Raw genomic sequence first — 24241 nt, 5'->3', positions numbered from 1 at the left:
TCGATGGGAGATTTGGAATTCCTAGTCGTGTGAAATGAAAAAAGAGAAAAAAAAATGATTTTTTTTTACTTACTGTTACTGTAATCTTCTTGGAGATTATTTGTAGAATCCGGTGTGGGAGGGACGTCCCGGGTGACATGAAGTCCAACTCTGCAGGGGATTCAAAGAATGAACTCAAGATGGATTCCTGATACAACTGTACAGGGGGGGTCATTCTTATCTCACTGCCTACATGCAACTGTGTGCAAAGGATGAGTCCACCCAAGAGGGATCTGTACACTCACTGTGCCCATTATGAGGGGTTCCCACCGTCCCTGTGCTGAGTTCCTGGGTCTGTACACCCGCTGTGCCCATTATGAAGGGTTCCCACCGTCCCTGTGCTGAGTTCCCGGGTCTGTACACCCGCTGTGCCCATTATGAGGGGTTCCCACCGTCCCTGTGCTGAGTTCCCGGGTCTGTACACCCGCTGTGCCCGTTATGAGGGGTTCCCACCATCCCTGTGCTGAGTTCCTGGGTCTGTACACCCGCTGTGCCCGTTATGAGGGGTTCCCACCATCCCTGTGCTCAGTTCCCGGGTCTGTACACCCGCTGTGCCCGTTATGAGCGGTTCCCACCATCCCTGTGATGAGTTCCCGGGTCTGTACACCTGCTGTGCCCTTTATGAGGGGTTCCCACCATCCCTTTGCTGAGTTCCCGGGTCTGTACACCCGCTGTGCCCATTATGAAGGGTTCCCACCATCCCTGTGCTGAGTTCCCGGGTCTGTACACCCGCTGTGCCCATTATGAGGGGTTCCCACCATCCCTGTGCTGAGTTCCCGGGTCTGTACACCCGCTGTGCCCATTATGAGGGGTTCCCACCGTCCCTTTGCTGAGTTCCCGGGTCTGTACACCCGCTGTGCCCATTATGAGGGGTTCTCACCGTCCCTTTGCTGAGTTCCCGGGTCTGTACACCCGCTGTGCCCATTATGAGGGGTTCCCACCATCCCTGTGCTGAGTTCCTGGGTCTGTACACCTGCTGTGCCCATTATGAGGGGTTCCCACCATCCCTTTGCTGAGTTCCCGGGTCCGTACACCCGCTGTGCCCATTATGAGGGGTTCCCACCATCCCTGTGCTGAGTTCCTGGGTCTGTACACCTGCTGTGCCCATTATGAGGGGTTCCCACCATCCCTTTGCTGAGTTCCCGGGTCTGTACACCCGCTGTGCCCATTATGAGGGGTTCCCACCATCCCTGTGCTGAGTTCCTGGGTCTGTACACCTGCTGTGCCCATTATGAGGGGTTCCCACCATCCCTTTGCTGAGTTCCCGGGTCCGTACACCCGCTGTGCCCATTACCCTACTGTTTTCTTTATGTTTTTACTATGAAGAATGTAGCCCGATGATCTGGAACCAGGGCTGGGACGGGGTGATGAACCCGGGGGGTGCAGTTTGGAATCTTTGCCCTGGGCGCTGGATGACCTTGTCCCGCCACTGGCTGGAACACATAGAGGTGGCCGGGAACATTGCAAGGTGAACAGGAACAGAGTTGGGGAATATGACCTACAGACCTCACTGCTGGATCATTGGGGCATAGAAGAAGACGTGACCCACAAGGATCCACCTAACATAGAAAAACCGAAGATCTAGATAGAGACAATTCAACAAGGACTGGTGACTTCAATCAGCTTTGTATGACACAATATACATTCATCTGTCTGCTTACCTGGGCCTCACTTTAGCAAAAGTTGGACCTAAATGAATGAAAATAATAATAATGGTAATAATAGTAATAATAATATTTAGTAATAATAATAATAATAATAATAACAACAGTAATAATAATAATAGTAGTAATAATAATAATATTTAGTAGTAATAATAATAATAATAATAGTAATAATAATATTTAGTAATAATAACAATAATAATAATAATTTAGTAATAACAATAATAATAATAGTAATAATAATATTTAGTAATAATAATAGTAGTAGTAATAATAATAATAATATTTAGTAGTAATAATAATAATAATAGTAATAATAATATTTAGTAATAATAATAGTAATAGTAGTAATAATAATAATAATAATATTTAGTAGTAATAATAATAATAATAATAATAGTAATAATAATATTTAGTAATAACAATAATAATAATAATTTAGTAATAACAATAATAATAATAGTAATAATAATATTTAGTAATAATAATATTTAGTAATAATAGTAATAATAATAGTAATAATAATAATATTTAGTAATAATAATAGTAATACTAGTAATAATAATAATAATATTTAGTAGTAATAATATTAATAATAGTAATAATAATATTTAGTAATAATAATAGTAGTAGTAATAATAATAATAATAATATTTAGTAGTAATAATAATAGTAATAATAATATTTAGTAATAATAATAGTAATAATAATATTTAGTAATAATAGTAATAATAATAATATTTAGTAGAAATATAATATTTAGTAATAATAGTAATAATAATATTTAATAATAATAATAATAGTAATAATAATATTTAGTAATAATAATATGTAGTAATAATAGTAATTGTAATAATAGTAGTAATATTAATATTTAGTAATAATAATAATAATAATATTTAGTAGTAATAATATTTAGTAATAATAATAATAGTAATAATAATAATAATAATAATTAATATTACACAAGATATGTCAGTGGATTAAGGTTTGTCCTCTATTTCCCCCCCACTAGGCCTCACCATGACCACTCTGAGAAGCTGAACATTTGTGTTCTTGCCCAGTTTGTGTCTGCCCACCCTCTCTATACGTTGTAGAAAGCATAAAAAAACTCAAGAACCCAAAGGGGTAGGTACCTGGGTCTGTATGTTGTTGGAACCACGGAACTACAGAAGAAACTTTGTGTCTGTAGGCAAACAGGACAACAGAGAGGACAACCACCAACACCAGAACTCCCAGAATGGACCACAGAATACCCATCTCTGTTGGATGAAACAATTCGAAATATAATCTTGGATAAAATACAGCGGGAAGACATTCATGGTGAAAAGCCAACAAGAAAATTTGTACTGTACAAAAAAAAACAAAAAAAAACCTTCTGTACAACTTCATGACAATACTGCGTATGTTTGCTTTGGACACATAAAGGTCCTCCTTGAACTCTTAAAGCTGAAGTTTAATTACAAAAAAGGCCTAAATCTTTAGTTACATCACTTACCTGTAATGAAGAAGGTCCCAGGATGTGCAGGCAGGTGGACCCTGGAGAGATCTTCACTGAAGGATGCCCTGTCCTCTTCCTGTTCCTGAATTTCCAGCGTTGACCAGTCATAGGATTCTCTCCTTCGTTCACAGATTGTGTTACAGGCGGTGTAATCAATGAAATAATTTTTCTAAATGGAGGAGGAAGGAGGGGGCGTGTCCCAGTCGGATCATCTGTACTGCTGTTCTGCCTGAAGATCTGAAGCTGTTAACCCTTGTAATGAAGGATGTCCCATGTTGTGCAGGCAGCTGGATCCTGGAGAAATCTTCACTGCAGGGATGCCCTGTCCTCTTCCTGTCTCTGAATTACCATCGGTGCTCTGGTTAACAGTCTGACCAGTCATAGGATTTTGTCCTTCGATCACAGATTGTGTTGCAGGCGGTGTAATCAATTAAATAATTTTTCTCAATGGAGGAGGAAGGAGGGGGCGTGTCCCAGTCGAATCATCTGTACTGCTGTTCTGCCTGAAGACCTGAAGCTATTAAACAAAGCTTTACTTACCTGCAATGAAGTAAGTCCCTCAGTGAGCAGACTGATGGGTTCTGGTGAAAACTTCACTGCGGGCTGCCCCATCCTCTTCCTGCTGCTGAAATTCCAGCACTGTGTGGGTTAACAGCTTCAGATTTCCAGGCTTAGCTACAGTAAAGGTAAATGATATTACAGGGACACCCTTGTAATGAAGGATGTCCCATGTTGTGCAGGCAGCTGGATCCTGGAGATACCTTCACTGCAGAGATGCCCTGTCCTCTTCCTGTTTATGAATTTCCAGTGTTGCTCTGGTTAACAGTCTGACCAGTCATAGGATTTTGACCTTCGTTCACAGATTGTGTTACAGGCAGTGTAATCAATTAAACATTTTTTCTCAATGGAGGAGGAAGTAGGGGGCGGGTCCCAGTCGGATCATCTGTACTGCTGTTCTGCCTGAAGACCTGAAGCTATTAAACAAAGCTTTACTTACCTGCAATGAAGTAAGTCCCTCAGTGAGCAGACTGATGGGTTCTGTTGAAAACTTTACTGCGGGGCTGCCCCATCCTCTTCCTGCTGCTGAACTTCCAGCGCTGTGCGAGGCAACAGCTTCAGCTTGCCAGGCTCAGCTACACTAAAGATGATATTACAGGGACACCCTTGTAATGAAGGATGTCCCATGTTGTGGATCCTGGAGAAATCTTCACTGAAGGATACCCTGTCCTCTTCCTGTTTCTGAATTTCCAGCGTTGCTCTGGTTAACAGTCTGACCAGTCATAGGATTTTGACCTTCGTTCACAGATTGTGTTACAGGCAGTGTAATCAATTAAATCATTTTTCTCAATGGAGGAGGAAGGAGGGGACGTGTCCCAGTCGGATCATCTGTACTGCTGTTCTGCCTGAAGACCTGAAGCTATTAACCAAAGCTTTGCTTACCTGTAATGAAGTAAGTCCCTCAATGAGCAGACTTATGGATTCTGTTGAAAACTTCACTGTGGGGCTGCCCCATCCTCTTCCTGCTGCTGAAATTCCAGCACTGTGTGGGTTAGCAGCTTCAGCTTTCCAGGCTCAGCTACAGTAAAGGTAAATGATATTACAGGGACACCCTTGTAATGAAGGATGTCCCATGTTGTGCAGGCAGCTGGATCCTGGAGAAATCTTCACTGCAGAGATGCCCTGTCCTCTTCCTGTTTATGAATTTCCAGTGTTGCTCTGGTTAACAGTCTGACCAGTCATAGGATTTTGACCTTCATTCACAGATTTTGTTACAGGCGGTGTAATCAATTAAATCATTTTTCTCAATGGAGGAGGAAGGAGGGGGCGTGTCCCAGTCGGATCATCTGTACTGCTGTTCTGCCTGAAGACCTGAAGCTATTAAAAAAGTTTTGCTTACCTGTAATGAAGTATGCCCACTGCGGGGCTGCCCCATCCTCTTCCTGCTGCTGAATTTCTAGCGCTGTGCGCGTTAACTGCTTCAGTTTTCCAGGCTCAGCTACACTAAAGATGATATTACAGGGACACCCTTGTAATGAAGGATGTCCCATGTTGTGCAGGCAGCTGGATCCTGGAGAAATCTTCACTGCAGGGATGCCCTGTCCTCTTCTTGTCTCTGAACCTCTGGCACTGTAATGGTTAACAGCTTTGTGTCTGCAGGCAGAACTGCAGTACAGATAATCTATTGGGGACACCCCCCCTCCTGCCCTCTCATCTTTTACTGATTGCACAGCTTGAAACACGATCTGTGATTAGGGGAGAGTCTAATCATTTAAAAGATTCTCTTTCCAATTTACAGGCGCCATAATCAGTGAAAGAACTTCTCTCAATGGAGGAGCAATCAGGAGGGGGAGTGTCCCCATCCGATCATCTTAGTGCAGCTGACCCCGGAGACCCAAAGCTATAAACCCCCACAGTGCTGGACATTCAGCAGCAGGAAGAGGACAGGGCAGCCCTGTAGTAGTAGAGATCTCTACAGCATCCAGCAGCAGAGGCGGACTGACCATTCGAGCACTTGGGCACTGCCTGAGGGCCCGGGGTCAGTAGGGGGCCCCATGAAATGCCCCTGGTACCTTTTTTATAGGCTCTTTTGGGTGTGCTTTGAGTGTGGGCAAGGACACAGGGGCCCCATGATCCCCTATTGCCCGGGCGCCCCATGAGCTGTCAGTCCGCCCCTGTCTAGCAGTCTGCACATCGTGGGACATACGCCATTACAGGTAAGTGATGGAACTAAAGCTGTAGAGGAAAACGTTTTTGTTTTTTTTTTAGCTAAACTTCAGCTTTATTGGTTGGACTACATTACTGGGATCAACTAACAGCTAAAATCTGGAAATGATGGCTCTGGATTCGGCTAGGACCTTCAAGAACCCAAGCAGGGTACATCCTTAGCTATATGGTGGGTTTGCCATGCCAAGAAACATCTAATTGTCCTGAAAATGTATCTTTAAATTGTTTATTATGTCAAATAAAAAAGTTGAAATTTTGAGGGGGGGGGGGGTCCAATGCCTTCTTGTAGAGGGAGGAAGCAATCTCCAGGTACTCTGGCTGGCTGGATGGTGAGGGGGACCCAAACAAGAGTTGGGATGCAGTTGGAGCGCAAGCGATTGCTCTTCAACTAGGAGGCGTCTGTTGTATCATCCATTGAATGTGTACATCTGAGCAAAGTCTGACTAGCTTGAGAAAGGAACACGCCTGACGCAAGTCGATGTGCGCATGCTCCGAAACGCTTGCGCTCCAACTGCATCCCAACCCTCGTTTGGGTCCCCCTCACCATCCAGCCAGCCAGCCAGCCAGCCAGAGTACCTGGAGATTGCTTCCTCTCTCTACACGAAGGCTTGCCATGAAGTATTATTATTATTATTATTTAGTATTTATAAAGCGCCAATAGTTCGCTCAGCGCTGTACATTACAAAGGGGGACAGAACATGTGACAGAACAATACCAATACAATGCAAAACATGAGGGGATCGAGGGCCCTGCTCCTTGGAGCTTACAATCTAGGAGGGAGGGGATGGTGGTACAGGAGGAGATAGCTGTGGGGGATGGAGTGGTAGGAAGAGTGGAGGAGGTCGGTCAAGTTAGCAGGGGGTGGGGTAGGCTTCCCTGAAGAGATGGGTTTTCAGGGTGCGCCTAAAGGAGAGGAGAGTAGGTGATAATCTGATGGGTTGGGGCAGGGAGTTCCAGAGGATGGGTGACACCCTGGAGAAGTCCTGGAGGCGGGCATGGGAGGAGGAGACCAGGGAACTAGAGAGAAGGAGGTCTTGTGAGGAGCGGAGTGTGCGTGTTGGGTGGTACTTGGATATTAGGTCGGTGATGTAGTTCGGGGCAGTATGGTGGACGGCTTTGTATGTCAGTGTTAGGATTTTGAATTTGATCCGTTGCTCAATCAGAAGCCAGTGGAGGGATTGGCAGAGGGGGGTTGAGGACACTGAATGGAGGCCAGTGGAGGGATTGGCAGAGGGGGGTGGAGGACACTGAGTGGAGGCATTGGCAGAGGGGGGTGGAGGACACTGAGTGGAGGGATTTGCAGAGGGGGGTGGAGGACACTGAGTGGAGGTCAGTGGAGGGATTGGCAGAGGGGGGTGGCGGAGGTGGAGCGGTTGGAAAGGTGAATGAGTCTGGCAGCCGTATTAAGGATGGACTGAAGCGGGGATAGCCAGTGGTGAGGCAGGCCAGTGAGGAGGGAGTTGCAGTAGGCGAGTCGTGATATGATGAGGGAGTGGATGAGCTGTTTAGTGGTTTCTGGGGTTAGGAACGTGCGTATTTTGGCGATGTTGCGGAGGTGGAGTCTGCATGTTGCGGAGGTGGAGTCTGCATGTTGCGGAGGTGGAGTCTGCACGAGTTTGTTAAAGATTGGACTTGGGGCTGGAAGGATAGGTTGGAGTCCAGAATGACACCAAGTACTCTGGCCTGCGGGGCGGGTTTCATGGTGGCGTTGTTGGATGTGATAGAGAAGTCAATGTCTGCTTGCCACATGGCCACTACTCTTGGACGTCATTGATTTACCATCACATCTCAAGGCTACTGTTCACAGGGACTTATCAGTCTGAGCCAGGACCACACACCTTTATGTATATCAAACATTTGGGTGTGGTAGGAAGGAAACACTTACGCTCTGGTGGGTCACCATCATCCACTGAGTAAGTGCTCTCCTTGACCGGACTCTGTTGAAGAAGATTTATGTTCTGGACGTTGCTGATCCCAGAGAAGGTTCTGTTGGATACTTTGTTGCTGACAGAGCATTGGTAAGCCCCTGAATGGTGATAGCGGACGGAATCGATGTATAACATTTTCCCATTGTCTCTGAGCTGATAGTCCTCGGAATCCTTCTTGACCACCTTCCCATTGTGTAACCAGAGAAAAGTCGGAGAAGAGCCCTGGTCTACGGAACACTTCAATGTCAACGAGTCTCCGAGTACGAAATCCTCGCCGGCTTTATCTAAGGCGATCTTTACTCCTGATACTGGATCTGTTAAGAAAATGAATCCAGAACATTCCAGGATAAAATTACAGTTTGATCCATTTGTATCGTGGTCAACCCTGTAATGACCAGAGGTGGTTGATACATAGATAGTTCAGATTTATCAGTGTCCCTTGTTAGTAACTCCAGGACTAATTTGCCTTTATTAAATATTATTACTTATTTATTAAACATTTATTACATATTATTATTAATCAGCACAAGGGATAGTACTTACACTTCATGCAAAATGTCCCTTGTGCTGGTTGTCCTAGTTGAAATCCAAAGCCCTCACCCTTCCATTGCCCCACAGCAACCCTTCTGGAGCTGTGGGGGTTAATACAAGTGCTGGACCTGTCATAGGTGACAACTGTGCCCGTTATTTCTGCCCCTCCTCCTTTCATAAAAACTGTACGTGATCTATGAATGGGGGACAGGTGGATGAATGAAAGCTCTGCGTCTTCCATTCATAGAGCTCATTTCATTCATGGAAGCTATAATTATTCAAGTATCCTCAGCCTCCTCAAATTTTTTAAATTCCTTTGTATTAGAGGGTGGCTACATTTGTTCTCCATGGTCCCACTATGTGTTAGAATGTAAGCATCGTGTCCTGGTCCCACTGTATATAGCAATGCCACTGTATGTAGGAACATAGCCACCCTCTCTTGGTCCCACTTTGGGTAGGAATGTAGCCACCCTGTCTTGGTCCCACTGCATGTAGGAACATAGCCACTCTGTCTTGGTCGCAGTGTAAGTAGGAATGTAGCCACCCTGTCCTGGTCCCACTGTGTAGGAACTTAGCCACCCTGTCTTGGTCCCACTGTATGTTAGAACATAGCCACCCTCTCTTGGTCCCACTGTATGTTAGAACATAGCCACCCTCTCTTGGTCCCACTGTATGTTAGAACATAGCCACCCTGTCTTGGTCCCACTATATGTAGGAATGTAGCCACCCTGACTTGCTCCCACTGTATGTAGGAACATAGCCACCCTGTCTTGGTCCCACTATATGTAGGAATGTAGCCACCCTGACTTGCTCCCACTGTATGTAGGAACATAGCCACCCTGTCTTGGTCCCACGGTATGTCGGAATGCAGCCACCCTGTCCTGGTCCCACTGTGTAGGAGCATAGCCACCCTGTCTTGATCCCACTGTATGTAGGAACGTAGCCACCCTGTCTTTATTCCACTGTATGTAGGAACGTAGCCACCCTGTCTTGGTCCCGCTGTATGTAGGAATGCAGCCACCCTGTCTTGCTCCTAGTGTGTGTGGGAACATAGCCACCCTGTCTTGGTCCCACTGTATGTAGGAATGTAGCCATCCTGTCTTGGTCCCACTGTATGTAGGAATGTAGCCACCCTGTCTTGGTCCCACTGCATGCAGGAACATAGCCACCCTGTCTTGGTCCCACTATATGTAGGAACTTAGCCACCCTGTCTTGGTCCCACTGTATGTAAGAACTTAGCCACCCTGTCTTAGTCCCACTATATCTAGGAACTTAGCCACCCTGTCTTGGTCCTAGTGTGTGTGGGAACATAGCCACCCTCTCTTGGTCCCACTGTATGTAGAAAGGTAGCCACCCTGTCTTGGTCCCACTGTATGTAGGAACGTAACCACCCTGTCTTGGACCCACTGTATGTAGGAAAGTAACCACCCTGTCTTGGTCCCAATGTATGTAGAAAGGTAGCCACCCTGTCCTGGACTCACTGTATATAGGAACATAGCCACCCTCTCTTGCTCACTCCTGAGGTGGACTATGGAATTTGTAGTGTGCATAGAGCAGTACACATGACCGCAACTAACTGCACTGCTCGTCCAAACTCCAGTGATATGATGGGGAAAAGAAGAGGTTTGGGAGCTCATGAAGAACTTTACAAGGAGGCATGAAAACAGTAAGCAATTTTTTCATGACAAATAAATTACCGGGCTGCTAAGTAGTGGATGTATATGGATGATTCCTGGACACCGGGACAGATAGATCAGTAAATCTCTCTAGCGGGGCCACAGAGAGTTTTAAACAAAAATTTTAAAAGTTTTGAGTCCAATAATAAACTGAAAAATGAAGTACCTACCAACTACAAGCAGGACGACCATGTTGCTGAGTTGTTTTTGTTTTGCAATGCCGTTGTCAGAAATACAGAAATATAATCCCGCCACGGCTGAAGATTTGACGGTTAATCGTATGACTGCTGCCTCCTTCTGGTGGACGGTGAGATTACCGAAGGATGTGTCATTGTGATAGAAAGTGTAACATATTGGAAGGGAGCTCATTGTGGACTCACACGAGAGGATGATATTATCCCCGACTACTACTTCGCTGGCACTCAGATTGATTTGTGTTTGGCCAAAGGCAGCTGCGAAGAGAAGACACATCAATTATAGCATATATCAGCGTTTGTGAGTTTTTTACTACAAAATGACTCCAGCGCACAGCGCGCAGAAGTCGCCAACTGTCTGCAGAGTCAATAGCTAAAGACCTCCAAACTTGGTGTGGCATTCAGATGAGCCCAACAACAGTGCGTAGAGAGCTTCATGGAATGGGTTTCCATGGCCGTGTAGCTGCATCCAAGTCTTACATCACCAAGCTGAAGCGCACAGTGCGCAGAAGTCGCCAACTGTCTGCAGAGTCAATAGCTAAAGACCTCCGAACTTGGTGTGGCCTTCAGATGAGCACAACAACAGTGCGCAGAGAGCTTCATGGAATGGGTGTCCATGGCCGAAGAGCTGCATCCAAGCCTTCCATCACCAAGCTGAAGTGCACAGTGCGCAGAAGTCGCCAACTGTCTGCAGAGTCAATAGCTAAAGACCTCCAAACTTGGTGTGGCCTTCAGATGAGCCCAACAACAGTGCGTAGAGAGCTTCATGGAATGGGTGTCCATGGCCGAGTAGCTGCATCCAAACCTTCCATCACCAAGCTAAAGCGCACAGTGCGCAGAAGTCGTCAACTGTCTGCAGAGTCAACAGCTAAAGACCTCCAAACTTGGTGTGGCCTTCAGGTGAGCACAACAGTGCATAGAGAGCTTCACGGAATGGGTTTCCATGGCCGAGCAGCTGCATCCAAGCCTTCCATCACCAAGAGCAATCTATTGCTGTTGGCTGCAGGAGATTTATTTTACTACTTTTTTTGTTATCGTTAACAAATTCCATACACATTACTTAGCACCAGAAAAATATATTTGGTTCTGTATTCTCAAAACATGGAGGCGGGTAGGGGGTGGAATCAAGGAACTTTGCTCAGAGGTGGGTAGGGGGTGGAACCAAGGAACTGTGCTTGGAGGCGGGTAGGGGTGGAACCAAGGAACTGTGCTTGGAGGCAGGTAGGGGTGGAACCAAGGAACTGTGCTCGGAGGTGGGTAGGGGTGGAACCAAGGAACTGTGCTCGGAGGTGGGTAGGGGTGGAACCAAGGAACTGTGCTCGGAGGTGGGTAGGGGTGGAACCAAGGAACTGTGCTCGGAGGTGGGTAGGGGTGGAACCAAGGAACTGTGCTCGGAGGTGGGTAGGGGTGGAACCAAGGAACTTTGCTCGGAGGTGGGTAGGGGTGGAACCAAGGAACTGTGCTCGGAGGTGGGTAGGGGGTAGAGACTTAGATGAGGGAAGTTCCTGCATCTATTCTCTGAGAAAAAAAGCCCTGGTATTGACCCATCCTTGTCGGTGACGACAATTATTTATCAACTCATTAAAAGAATTGTATGAAGGAACTATTCTATTGTTACATGTAAGACCAGATGAAGACAACACACAATCTTTCAAGGCTGGCTCCAATACTACATACTAACCCTTAATCCGGATTAATGAATTCTTGCTCCTCTTTTTCACAGCTCCATTTGCAGTTTTTACTTCACACGCATAATTCCCAGAATCCTCCATCCGAGCCGATGGCATTCTGTATGTATCGGATACAGTGAATTCCCTCACAGTCCGTCCATCTTTGTAAAAGGCGAACCACAGCTCTGTGTTCTTATTGGGTGGAGCCAGAGTTGTGTTACATCTCAGATTCACGTTGTCGCCTTCTGTTAAATGTGGTTGATTTAAACTCAATGTTGGCTCAGAAAAAATAGCTGTGAAGAAAAATAATGTTCAGAATGATGGGCAAAGGGATTTAATAGGAAATCGTTTTAATGATCAGCTGGGCTGTTTGTCTCCCTGTGGGTATCTTTGCTTGAATAGGGTCAACACCTTACACCAGCATATCACTCCCAATAGCATTGCATCTTAAACTTCCCCAGTAGACCAGACCAAACTTTAACTGGGACATAACAATTTACATCAATATAATAAAGAATGTTCAAAAACAACACGGATAAAAATGCTGGATCCAAGACTTTTTGAAGGCAATTTTTTTTAGCAGACCCATGGTTGTATCAGTTGGGAAAGTCCATATAATAGACTTCATTGCATACCAATGATAGGGCACTATTCCCCCCATTGATACTAATGGTGGGGATCTATTCTTCCCACTGATACCAGTGATGGGCCACTATTCCCCCAACTGATACCAATGGTGGGGATCTATTCTTCCCACTGATACCAGTGATGGGCCACTATTCCCCCAACTGATACTAATGGTGGGAATCTATTCTTCCCACTGATACCAGTGATGGGCCACTATTCCTCCCACTGACATCAACGAAAGGGAACTAATATTTCCCCTAAGATGGAACATTGTTTACTCCAACTGACGTCAGGGCATTTTCTACTCCCACTGGCCACGGTCTGGCCCACCTAAAGTATGAAGCACAGTAAACTGGCCCTTTGTTTAGAAGGTTTGGATACCCCTGATCTACAGTAACAATGGGGTTCCGCATCTTGCTGGCCATTAACCCACATGAAAGAAGAGAAACCATGCCCGAGACAGATCCATAACCCATTTTACACCTTAAACAATATGGCCACCTTCAAAAGACCCTTGAACCCCACCAAGCTGTTTTGACAAGAATTATCATTACAAAACCCTTGATTCCATATGTATTAAAACAACAACAGAAAAAGAACAATTGGGCAGAAGATTAACCCAACACTAACTAAACTCCAACTGGAAGGAGATTCATTCCTCCCCTCTCAAACCTTTTAAAACCTTTAGATCATTCCCAGTCCATCCAAGTCAGGAAAATAATCTTTCCAAACCCCACCCTGCTTGCCATTGACCTACATTAATGAAAGAATGCCACATCCTACTGGTCATTAACTCACATTAAGGAACCTTGCCTGACACAGATCCATAGCCCACTTCATACCTTGAACATGATGACCCCTCCTAGCCATTCTTAGTCCATCCAGTCAGACAAATATGCTTTCCATACCTTATCCTGCTGGCTGTTGATCCAAACCAAAGAAGGGACAACATGCCTGAGACAGGTCCATAACTCACTTTACACCTTGAACATGATGACCCCTCCTAGCCATTCTTAGTCCATCCAGTCAGACAAATATGCTTTCCATACCTTATCCTGCTGGCTGTTGATCCAAACCAAAGAAGGAACACCATGCCTCAGACAGATCCATAACTCACTTTACACCTTGAACATGATGACCCCTCCTAGCTATTCCTAGTCCATCCAGTCAGACAAATATGCTTTCCATACCTTATTCTGCTGCACGTTGATCCACACCAAAAGAAGAGACACCATGCCTTACTTTACACCTTGAACATGATGACCCCTCCTAGCCATTCCTAGTCCATCCAGTCAGACATATTTGCCATATTGGCCATAGGGACAGCAAGAAGGGACAACATGCCTGAGACAGATCCATAACTCACTTTACACCTTGAACATGATGACCCCCTCCTAGCCATTCCTAGCCAATCCAGTCAGACATATTTGCTTTCCACACCTTATCCTGCTGGCCATAGGGACACCAAGAAGGAACAACATGCCTGAGACAGATCCATAACTCACTTTACACCTTGAACATGATGACCCCTCCTAGCCATTCCTAGTCCATCCAGTCAGACAAATATGCTTTCCACACATTATCCTGCTGGACGTTGATCCACACCAAAAGAAGAGACACCATGCCTTACTTTACACCTTGAACATGATGACCCCTCCTAGCCATTCCTAGTCCATCCAGTCAGACATATTTGCCATATTGGCCATAGGGACAGCAAGAAGGGACACCGTGCCTGAGACAGATCCATAACTCACTTTACACCTTGAACATGATGACCCCTGCTAGCCATTCCTAGTCCATCCAGTCAGACAAATATGCTTTCCACACATTATCCTGCTGGCCGTAGGGACACCAAGAAGGGACACCATGCCCAAGACAGATTTATTTCACACTGCGACTTCAGGCCATAGGAATTTCATTGTAGATTGCCCGTGTTGACAAGCCAGCCCACTAATCTCCTTTCAGGAAAGTGCGATCACAAACTGAACAAGTCCTTAAAAGTTCATCTTGTTGCTTACAAGGGGAGTTGGCTGCGGCTGTCCATAGTCAATATACAGTTGTAGCTTGAAACATTCAGTCTCGACCAGGGGTGTATTTACCACAAAGGCAAACAAGGCGTTTGCCTAGGGCAGCATTTTTCAGGGGGGGCAGCAGCATTTTCCAGCAGGCAGTGCCGTCCCCCGAAAGAAGGGATGGAAGAAGGGACACATGCAGCATGCGGACCAGGTGGGATCTGAGAGAGGCTGCGGGCTGCTTGATGGTGTATGCAGAGCCTGACTCTTGTTCCCCGGGATATCCAGTGTCTTCTCTCTCACCAGGGTGGGGGGAGATTGCCAGAGTATGGTAGGGGAAGGCTCTCTCGGGTGGGGGGGCTAGGGTGTTGTTGGTCAATGTCAGGCTCTCTTCACAGGAGAGGGGGGTGTTGGTCATTGCCAGGGTCTCTCCATGGGGGGGAGGCAATTTTTGCATTGCCTAGGGCAGCACGAAACCTAAATACACCCCTGGTCTCGACCCAGAGCTTGCAACCACGCATTCGTCTGTGATTACCTGTGCCACATTCATGGGACTCCCTGGCAACACAGCATCTTTAGTCATGCGTTGTTATTATTATATGTTCTTTATCTGTCTCTGTCATTACTTGTAATAAATGTTTTATGTATTTGCGTGATCTCTCTTCGCACATATCAAATACAGCCCCCAAAACTGTAAAACAAAAACTGTTAGCAATATGGCCGCCTTCAAAGGGCCCTTCAACCCCCACCAAGCTGTTACGACAAGGATTATCATTACCAAAACAACCGACTCCATACCTATTAAAGCAAAAATAAATAAGAAAACACGACGACAGGGCCGGAGGTTGACCCAACACTTACTAAACTGGAAGAATATTCAGTCCTTCCCTCTACAACCTCCTGAACACCTTCCAACCACCAGACCATCCAGTTAGGCCAATAATCTTTCCACACCACTGCCCCGGCAGCCATTGACTTCTGTGTTACCAAGCTCCGCCCATGAACCCAGTCACGTGTGCCCATGCCTATACTATTTTACTCCAAGCCTACCTTTTCGAGTGTCTTAATATAATGTAAGAAAACAAGGGTGTTACTATTTAGAATTTTCGAGGTACTTGAAGTGACAACCTACAACAAGGTTCCTCCTAACCTTGCGTCATATCATCCATACAATGAATTTCTTGAGGTTGGTGTTAGGTTCTCACCATTGATCTGAATGGATAAGGCTTTGCTGTTCTTCCTCAAACTGTCAGACGCCGTCCTCACTTGACAGTTATAATTCCCAGAATCCTCCAACTGAGCTGACGTCACTCTGTATGTATCGGATGCACCAAACTCCTGCACAGTCCGTCCATCTCTATAGAAAGCAAACTGCAGCTTCGTGTTCTTTCTTGGTGGGGCCAGACTTGTGTTACACTTCAGAGTCATTCCGTCACCTTCCATCACGGGTGATTCGATGAATTTTAACGCTGGAGAAGAAAATAACTCTGGGGAGAAAAAATAATTGCTTTGAATTCCTCCATTGACTTAAAAGGTTTGATGTACTTGTTGTTATTCTCAATACATGCCTCTTAGTCTACCATCAAAAGCATCCCAAACTTCTAAGAGGGTTTACCACCAGTATCCACCATTGGGCACAGCAGACTGGAGGAACATCTTCCTACCCAACCACCCACCTACGACCAGTGACTGATCCGGGGTTTGATGCACTTGTTGTTATTCTCAATACATGCCTCTTAGTCTACCATCAAAAGCATCCCAAACATCTAAAAGGGTTTACCACCAGTATCCACCATTGGGCACAGCAGACTGGAGGAACATCTTCCTACCCAACCACCCACCTACGACCAGTGACTGATCCGGGGTTTGATGCACTTGTTGTTATTCTCAATAAATTCCTCTCAGTCTACCATCAAAAGTGCATTCTTCTGGACATCGGGCGCTCCTTCTTTGCTATTATTCCAAGTCTATGTGTGGAAATGACCTTAAGGCCGTACCAGAAAGGCAGCATCCCAAACCCTAAGAGGGTTCACCACCAGTATCCACCATTGGACACAACTGACTGTAGGAACACCTTCCTACCCAACCACCCACCTACGACCAGTGACTGATTCGGGGTTTGATGCACTTGTTGTAATTCTCAATAAATGCCTCTTAGTCTACCATCAAAAGTGAATTTTTTTGGACATCGGGCGTGCCTTTTTTCCTATTATTCCAAGTCTACGTGTGGAAACGACCTTAAGACCGTACCAGAAAGGTAGCATCCCAAACTTCTAAGAGGGTTTACCGCCAGTATCCACCATTGGGCACAGTCGACTGGAGTAACACCTTCCTACCCAACCACCCACCTACGACCAGTGACTGATCCGGGGTTTGATGTACTTGTTGTTATTCTCAATAAATGCCTCTCATTCTACCATCAAAAGTGCATTCTTCTGGACATCGGGAGCTCCTTCTTTGCTATTATTCCAAGTCTATGTGTGGAAACGACCTTAAGGCCGTACCAGAAAGGCAGCATCCCAAACCCTAAGAGGGTTCACCACCAGTATCCACCATTGGACACAACTGACTGGAGGGACATCTCCCTACCCACCCACCCACACAATCACCCACCTACAACCAGTGACAGATCCAGGGTTTGATGTACTTGTTATTCTCAATAAATGCCTCTTAATCTATCATCAAAAGTGCATTCATCGGGCTCTCCTACTTTCCGATTATTCCATTGACTTAAAGTCTTCCTCAGGTCAAAGTTTATATTCAACAAAACGGAGTCTCATTAGATTCTTAAAATAAAAAAAGTTTGCTTAGGATGCAATTTTTACCCTCAACCCAGAGCTATATTTATATATACAGTTGCAAGAAAAAGTATGTGAACCCCTTGGGATTACATGGAGTTTTGCATGAATTGGGCATAAAATGTGCTCTGAACGTCATCTAAGTCACAACAATAGAAGAACACAGTCTGCTGAACATAATACTACACAAACATTAGATGTTGCCATGGTTTAATTGCACATAACATGTAAACATTCACAGTGCAGGGAGGAAAAAGTATGTGAGGCCCTAGCTTAATGACTTCTCCCAGAGCTAATTGAAGCCAGGAGTGAGCCAACCTTGACTCCAGTCAGTGTGATGATATTAGATGTGTTGCTGACAGCTGTCCTGCCCTTAAAAAACACACACCTGTTTTGGGTTTACTGGTTTCAAGAAGCACTGTCTGATGTGAACCATGCCTCGCAGAAAAGAGCTCTCAGAAGACCTACGATCAAGAATTGTTGACTTGCATGAAGCTGGAAAAGGGTTACAAAAGTATCTCCAAAAGCCTTGATGTTCATGTGTCCACAGTAAGACCGACTGTCTACAAATGGAGAAAGTTTAGCACTGTTGCTACTCTCCCTAGGTGTGGTCATCCTGTAAAAATGACTGCAAGAGCACAGCGCAGAATGCTGCATGAGGTAAAGAAGAATCCCAGAGTGTCAGCTAAAGACATACAGAAATCTCTGGCACATGCTAACATTTTTGTTGACACATCTACAATAAGGAAAACATTAAACAAGAATGGAGTACATGGGAGGACACCACGGAGGAAGCCATTGCTGTCCAAAAAGAATATTGCAGCACGTTTGAAGTATGCAAAAGAGCACCTGGATGTTCCACAGCACTACTGGCAAAATATACTGTGGACAGATGAAACCAAGATTGAGTTGTTTGGGAAGAACACACAACACTATGTGTGGAGAAAAAAAGGCACAGCACACCAACATCAAAACCTCATCCCCACTGTGAAACATGGTGGAGGGAGCATCATGGTTTGGGGCTGCTTTGTTGCCTCAGGGCCTGGACGGATTGTTGTCATTGATGGGAAAATGAATTCCAGAGTTTATCAAGACATTTTGAAGGAAAACGTACGACCATCTGTCCGCCAACTGAAGCTCCACAGAGGATGGGTGATGCAACAGGACAATGACCCAAAGCATACAAGTAATTCAACAAAACAATGGCTGCAACAGCACAGAATACGCCTTCTGGAGTGGCCCAGTCAGAGTCCTGACCTCAACCCAATTGAAATGCTGTGGCATGACCTTAAGAGAGCGATTCACACCAGACATCCCAAGAATATTGCTACACTGAAACAGTTTTGTGAAGAGGAGTGGTCCAAAATGACTCCAGGTCGTTGTGCAGGTCTGATCTGCAACTACAGGAAACGTTTGGTTGAGGTTATTGCTGCCAAAGGAGAGTCAACCAGTTATTAAGTCCAAAGGTTCACATTCTTTTTCCTCCCTGCACTGTGAATGTTTACATGTTATGTGCAATTAAACCATGGCAACATCTAATGTTTGTGTAGTATTATGTTCAGCAGACTGTGTTCTTCTATTGTTGTGACTTAGATAACGTTCAGAGCACATTTTATGCCCAATTCATGCAAAACTCCACGTAATCCCAAGGGGTTCACATACTTTTTCTTGCAACTGTAAATACTTCAAATAAGTCCACCAATAAAAGAAAAAAAATGAATAAAATGTGACTGAATAAAAAAGTCCTTCTGATCCACGAAATATATATTGTCATATATTCGAAACGCTACAATTTTGGCCGTATTCAATATATTTCAAAATATATTTCAATTAAAAAAATGTATATATACTGTATGTTGAACTGTGCTTTTATTATAAAATATATGAAAAATATTTTTAAATATACATTTTCAAATATACTGTATGTCTTTAAAATTACATTTAATCTGCATTTTTGGAATGAATTTACAGATAAATGTAAAAATATATATTAAAATGACTTTTTTGTATGTTAAAAAAAATCTGCAGAATATATTTAAAAAATATATATTTTAAAAAATGTTTTCATATATTTTGTAATATATGAAAAAACAGATTTTGACATACAGTATATATATATATATATATATATATACTGTATGTTTAAATGCATTTTTATTATAAAATATATGAAAAATATTTTTTAAATTCAATTTAAAATATACTATGTGTCTTTAGAAATACTTTTAATCTATATTTTTGTAAATGCATTTACAAATATATGTAAAAATATATGTTGAAATTAAATTTTTATATGTTAAAAAAAATCTGAAGAATATATTTAAAAAAAATTTTTAAAATGTTTTTCATATATTTTGTTATATATAAAAAATGTATTTCATCATTCAGTACATATATATATATATATATATATATATATATAGTGAAATATATTTTGAAATATATTGAATACGGCCAAGATTGTAGTATTTCACATGGTGACTTATATATATATACATTTTTTTTATTTAAATATATTTTGAAACATATTGAGTACGGCCAAAATTGTAGCCTTTCAAATATATGGCAATATATTTGAGAAGAATATTTTTCAAATATATTTTTCTTCCATGGTGGGCGTGGTGACACTGGAGTGAAGTTTCATGCACCTACTTAATTCATTTAATTTCGCTCACGTGGTGACTTTAGTGGATCAGAAGGACTTTTCTTATTCAATCACATTTTTTTTGTGGACTTATTTGATGCATTTATGTGTTTTAATGAATTGGAGTTTTATTTAATTTCGTCGATTTTTATGTATTTCTATTTATCTGCTATAGCACGATATTTAATTGTATATTCATTTTTTTGTCAATGTGATTTTTTTGCGCTGCTTTCACTGGTCATTGTAAAAAAAAAAACAAAAAAAAAGTAATCAGTGCTGAAAAACCCATGTGAGGTGTCTGCGCCAAATCCAACCATTCTGAAACCAATGGATCAACCGATCGACCAAATGTAATGCCAACATGTCCAACACTGGAAATATACATTCCGTTTCTTCAGATGGTTATCGCCATCATCAATTTACTTTTTATTTACACCGATGAAAAAAAAATATATGTATTGTGATCTATAGATTACATTTTTTGAGCAACTGGAACACCTCACCGTAAACCGTTACGTCCGTTTCAGCTGTTTCTTGTTTGTAATATACTACGTTCCATCTTTTTCTCTCACATTTGTATCTTCCAGTTGCCTCTGTGGTTATTTTTTCTTTCTGAACAACTGGTGTTTTAGAAAAAAAGAAGTTGCCATCTTTGAAAAAGGTAGCCTCGTTTTTAAAATCGGAATTCCAACCATGACATTTGAGAAACAACGTGTCTCCTTCATAAACGTAATTAGCTTGTAAAATCAGCCATTCTGGAGAGAAAAATTAAAAAAAAAAAACAAAAAAAAAAAACCCGTTAATTACTGATCTCTTTTAAAGTACAATAATATAATTTAGGTTAGTCGTAATTTTTTTTTTCTTTTTCTTTTCTTTTGTTCTTTTTTTTTCTTTTAAAATTTAAATATATCGTTTGTAATTTTTCATATATTTTTGAATACATTTTTAATATATCATTTACATTTTTAATATATTTAATACGTTTTTAATAAATAATGATTATTTTATGTTTGCAATCTTTATTTTTTCAAAATAGATTGGTAAAAAACTTTTATCGCAGTGAGGATCAAACATTAGAAAATTGGGATTTAATGTAGGAGAAGAAGTGGAATGGGGGGGGAAGTTGGGGCAAGTTGTCTTCGTGGCATAGATTCAGCAAGGTGTTGGAAACACTCCTCAGAGATTTTATTAGGTTCGCCTTGCTAGTACCGGGTTGGACCCCCTTCATTCTTCATGGAATATATATATATAAATATACTGTATATATATATATATCACAATAAAATTATATATGACCATTTTATCATTAAAATTGCAATAATAAAATGGACATAGAAAATAAAAAATCTAATTTGTAATAAAACAACATAAAAGTATATATATATAAAATGAAATGGAGATAGACAGTAAGAAATCGAATTTACAATAAAACAAAAAAAAAAAAAAAAAAAAATATATATATATATATATATATCACAATAAAATTATATATGACCATTTTATCGTTAAAATTGCAATAATAGCATGGACATAGACAATAAAAAGTCTAATTTATAATTAAAATAAATAAATAAATATATATATATATAAAATGAAATGGAGATAGACAGTAAGAAATCGAATTTACAATAAAACAAACAAAAAATAAATAAATAAATAAAAAAATATATATATATATACAGTATATATATATATATATATGTAGAGTGTAGATAGACATTACAAAATATAATTTACAATAAATAAAAAAAAATAAATAAATGTATGTGTATGTGTATATATATATATATATATATATATATATATATATATATATATATATAATAAAATGGAGATAGACAGTAAAAAATCGACATTACAGTAAAACAAAAAAATAAATAAATAAATAAATATATATACATGTAGAATGTAGAGAGACAATACAAAATCGAATTTACAATAAAACAAAACAAACAACATAAATGTGTATATATATATATATATATATTATAAAATGTAGATAGACAATGCAAACCCTAAATTATAATAAAACAAAGTAAAATTTTATATATATATATATTCCAATAAAATGACGTTAATTTTATCATTAAAATCGCAATAATAAAATGGACATAGACCACGAAAACCTAATTTATAATAAAACAAAATAAAATCTATATATATCTCCAACACAATACAATTATATATGTCCATTGTACCATGAATATTATAATAATAAATTGGACATGTCGGTTATAATAGGCCACACAATCCTCAGGGGGCACCTTGGGCCCAGTCAAGGTAACGTTTAGCTTGACCAACATTTTTTGCTGCCTTTTTACCTCCCCCCCCCCACAGGGGTGAGGGGTGACACACTGATACCGGCAGAGTAAATTCTTTTTATGACATTTATATCCTTCTCACTCACCATTGGAGATGTCCAGCTTTACAGGGTCACTTTTCTCACTCTCTCCGTATTGGCACTGGTATAAGCCTCTATCTGTCTTCTGAGCATTATCTATTTCCTTGATTCGTCCAGTGCGCTGTTGTTTCCGGCTGTTCTTGTACCAGGAATACATCGGATTCTTCTGCCCAGCCGCCTCCACGTTGCATGTGAGAGATACGGATTCTCCCTTGAAGATCTTGTTCCATTTGGGATCCAAGGTCACCACGGGCCGGTCTCCAGCCTCTGGACAGGACAATGAGTACAGAAACATTCACTCCATAGGAATGACAAGTCTCAGTTTTGTGTTCTGCAGCATTGTGTGTGCCGGATACTCAATCCTGATTGGATAGTAACATGCACCAACACCATGGCAACGCAGGACACGGCGGGGAGAAGGGCTGAGGACTCTGATATGAAAGGGGGAGGGAGTTACTGAGGACTCTGGTGTGAAGGGGAACTGGGGATTCTGGTGTGAAGGGAGGGGGTTACTGAGGACTCTGATTTGAAGGGGAACTGGAGATTCTGATATTAAGGGGGGGGGGGGGGCTGAGGACTCTGATGTGCAGGGGAACTGGGGATTCTGGTGTGAATGGAGGGGGGGAGGGGGGGCTGAGGACTCTGTTGTGTAGGGGAACAGGGGATTCTGATGTGAAGGGGGGGGGGCTGAGGACATTGATGTGAAGGGGGACTGGGGATTCTGGTGTAAAGGTGGAGTTTACTGAGGACTCTGAGTTCAAGGGGAACTGGGGATTCTGCTATTAAGGGGGAGGGGGGGGGGGCTGAGGACTCTGATGTGAAGGGGAACTGGGGATTCTGATATGAGGGGGGAAGGGTTGAGGACTTTGACTTTGGGGGACTGGGGATTCTGGTGTAAAGGTGAAGTTTACTGAGGACTCTGATGTGAAGTGGAACTGGGGATTCTGGTATGAAGGGGGGGGGGGACTGAGGACTCTGATAGTTACATACAATGCAAATTTCAAAATAAAAAGGATGTGTACTCACCGATGTGATGCGCAAAAAGTGCTGAAATATACAGAAAATATATCAATGTGTCAGACAGGAAGTATTGTTTATACATTTTCAGGTAACGCCCATTGAGTGAGATGGAGATATAATATTTAATTTACTTTTTTTTTTAACTTTTGTATCTATATATATACAATTAACAAAAAAGATCAAATGGCCCATCGAGTGATATATATATATACAGTTGTGTTCAAAATAATAGCCGTCAGACATCACTAACCGGATCAATCACTGTTTTTGGTGGAAATGATATTTCTACATGGCAAATAATTTCCTAGCAGGTGTAGTAGAGTCATAGAAATCCAACAGACCCGACAGTCATGACATGCATGCTGCTGATTCTGTGTCATTGAATCACTCATTGAAAGGGACGTGTTCAAAATAATAGCAGTGTGGAGTTCTATTAGTGAGGTCATTCATTCTTTGATAAACAGGTGGCAATGATTGCCCTTATTTAAGGAAGGAAGGCAGCAAATGTTGGACATGCTGGTTACAGTGCATTTCTCTCTGAAATTCTGAGGAAAATGGGTCGTTCCAGACATTGTTCAGAAGAACAGCGTACCGCGATTAAAAAGTTGATTGGAGAGGGGAAAACATATAAAGAAGTGCAGAAAATGATCGGCTGCTCAGCTAAAATGATCACAAATGCTTTAAAATGGCAACAAAAACCTGAAAGACATGGAAGAAAGCAAAAAACTACCATTGGAATGGATAAAAGAATAGCCAAAATGGCGCGGACTCAGCCAACAATCAGCTCCAGGAAGATGAAAGAAGGTGTGACG

General features: G+C 42.4%; 1 protein-coding gene across 1 annotated transcript; it reads right to left on the bottom strand.

Moving 5' to 3' along the window:
• Positions 1 to 65: 65 nt before the first annotated feature.
• On the bottom strand, positions 66 to 22747 carry LOC149456333 (Fc receptor-like protein 3). Its single transcript, XM_089685129.1, has 9 exons — positions 22416 to 22747; positions 20581 to 20763; positions 15772 to 16035; positions 11939 to 12220; positions 10234 to 10515; positions 7814 to 8170; positions 2840 to 2965; positions 1701 to 1728; positions 66 to 150 (listed from the first exon to the last, which is right to left on the bottom strand). Exons 1-9 carry the CDS (start codon positions 22702 to 22704, stop codon positions 66 to 68), a joined length of 1896 nt encoding a protein of 631 aa, XP_089541255.1. The 5' UTR covers positions 22705 to 22747.
• Positions 22748 to 24241: the final 1494 nt, after the last annotated feature.

This window comes from Staurois parvus, unplaced genomic scaffold (assembly GCF_062004578.1).
Source record: "Staurois parvus isolate SC_StPar_1 unplaced genomic scaffold, SC_StPar_1.0 ptg000363l, whole genome shotgun sequence".
NCBI lineage: Eukaryota > Metazoa > Chordata > Amphibia > Anura > Ranidae > Staurois > Staurois parvus.
Note: the sequence above shows the minus strand (reverse complement) of the source record. Positions and strands in the feature narration are given on the sequence as shown.

What these genes read in the sequence shown, in the direction of transcription:
- LOC149456333 (XM_089685129.1), bottom strand. Translation starts at nt 22,704, where the DNA reads ATGTTTCTGTACTCATTGTCCTGTCCAGAGGCTGGAGACCGGCCCGTG. An exon ending in GGCAACTGGAAGATACAAAT is followed by an intron (nt 16,036 to 20,580) that starts GTGAGAGAAAAA and finishes TTTCTTCTCCAG; the next exon opens with CGTTAAAATTCATCGAATCA. An exon ending in GGTCGTCCTGCTTGTAGTTG is followed by an intron (nt 8,171 to 10,233) that starts GTAGGTACTTCA and finishes TTTTCTTAACAG; the next exon opens with ATCCAGTATCAGGAGTAAAG.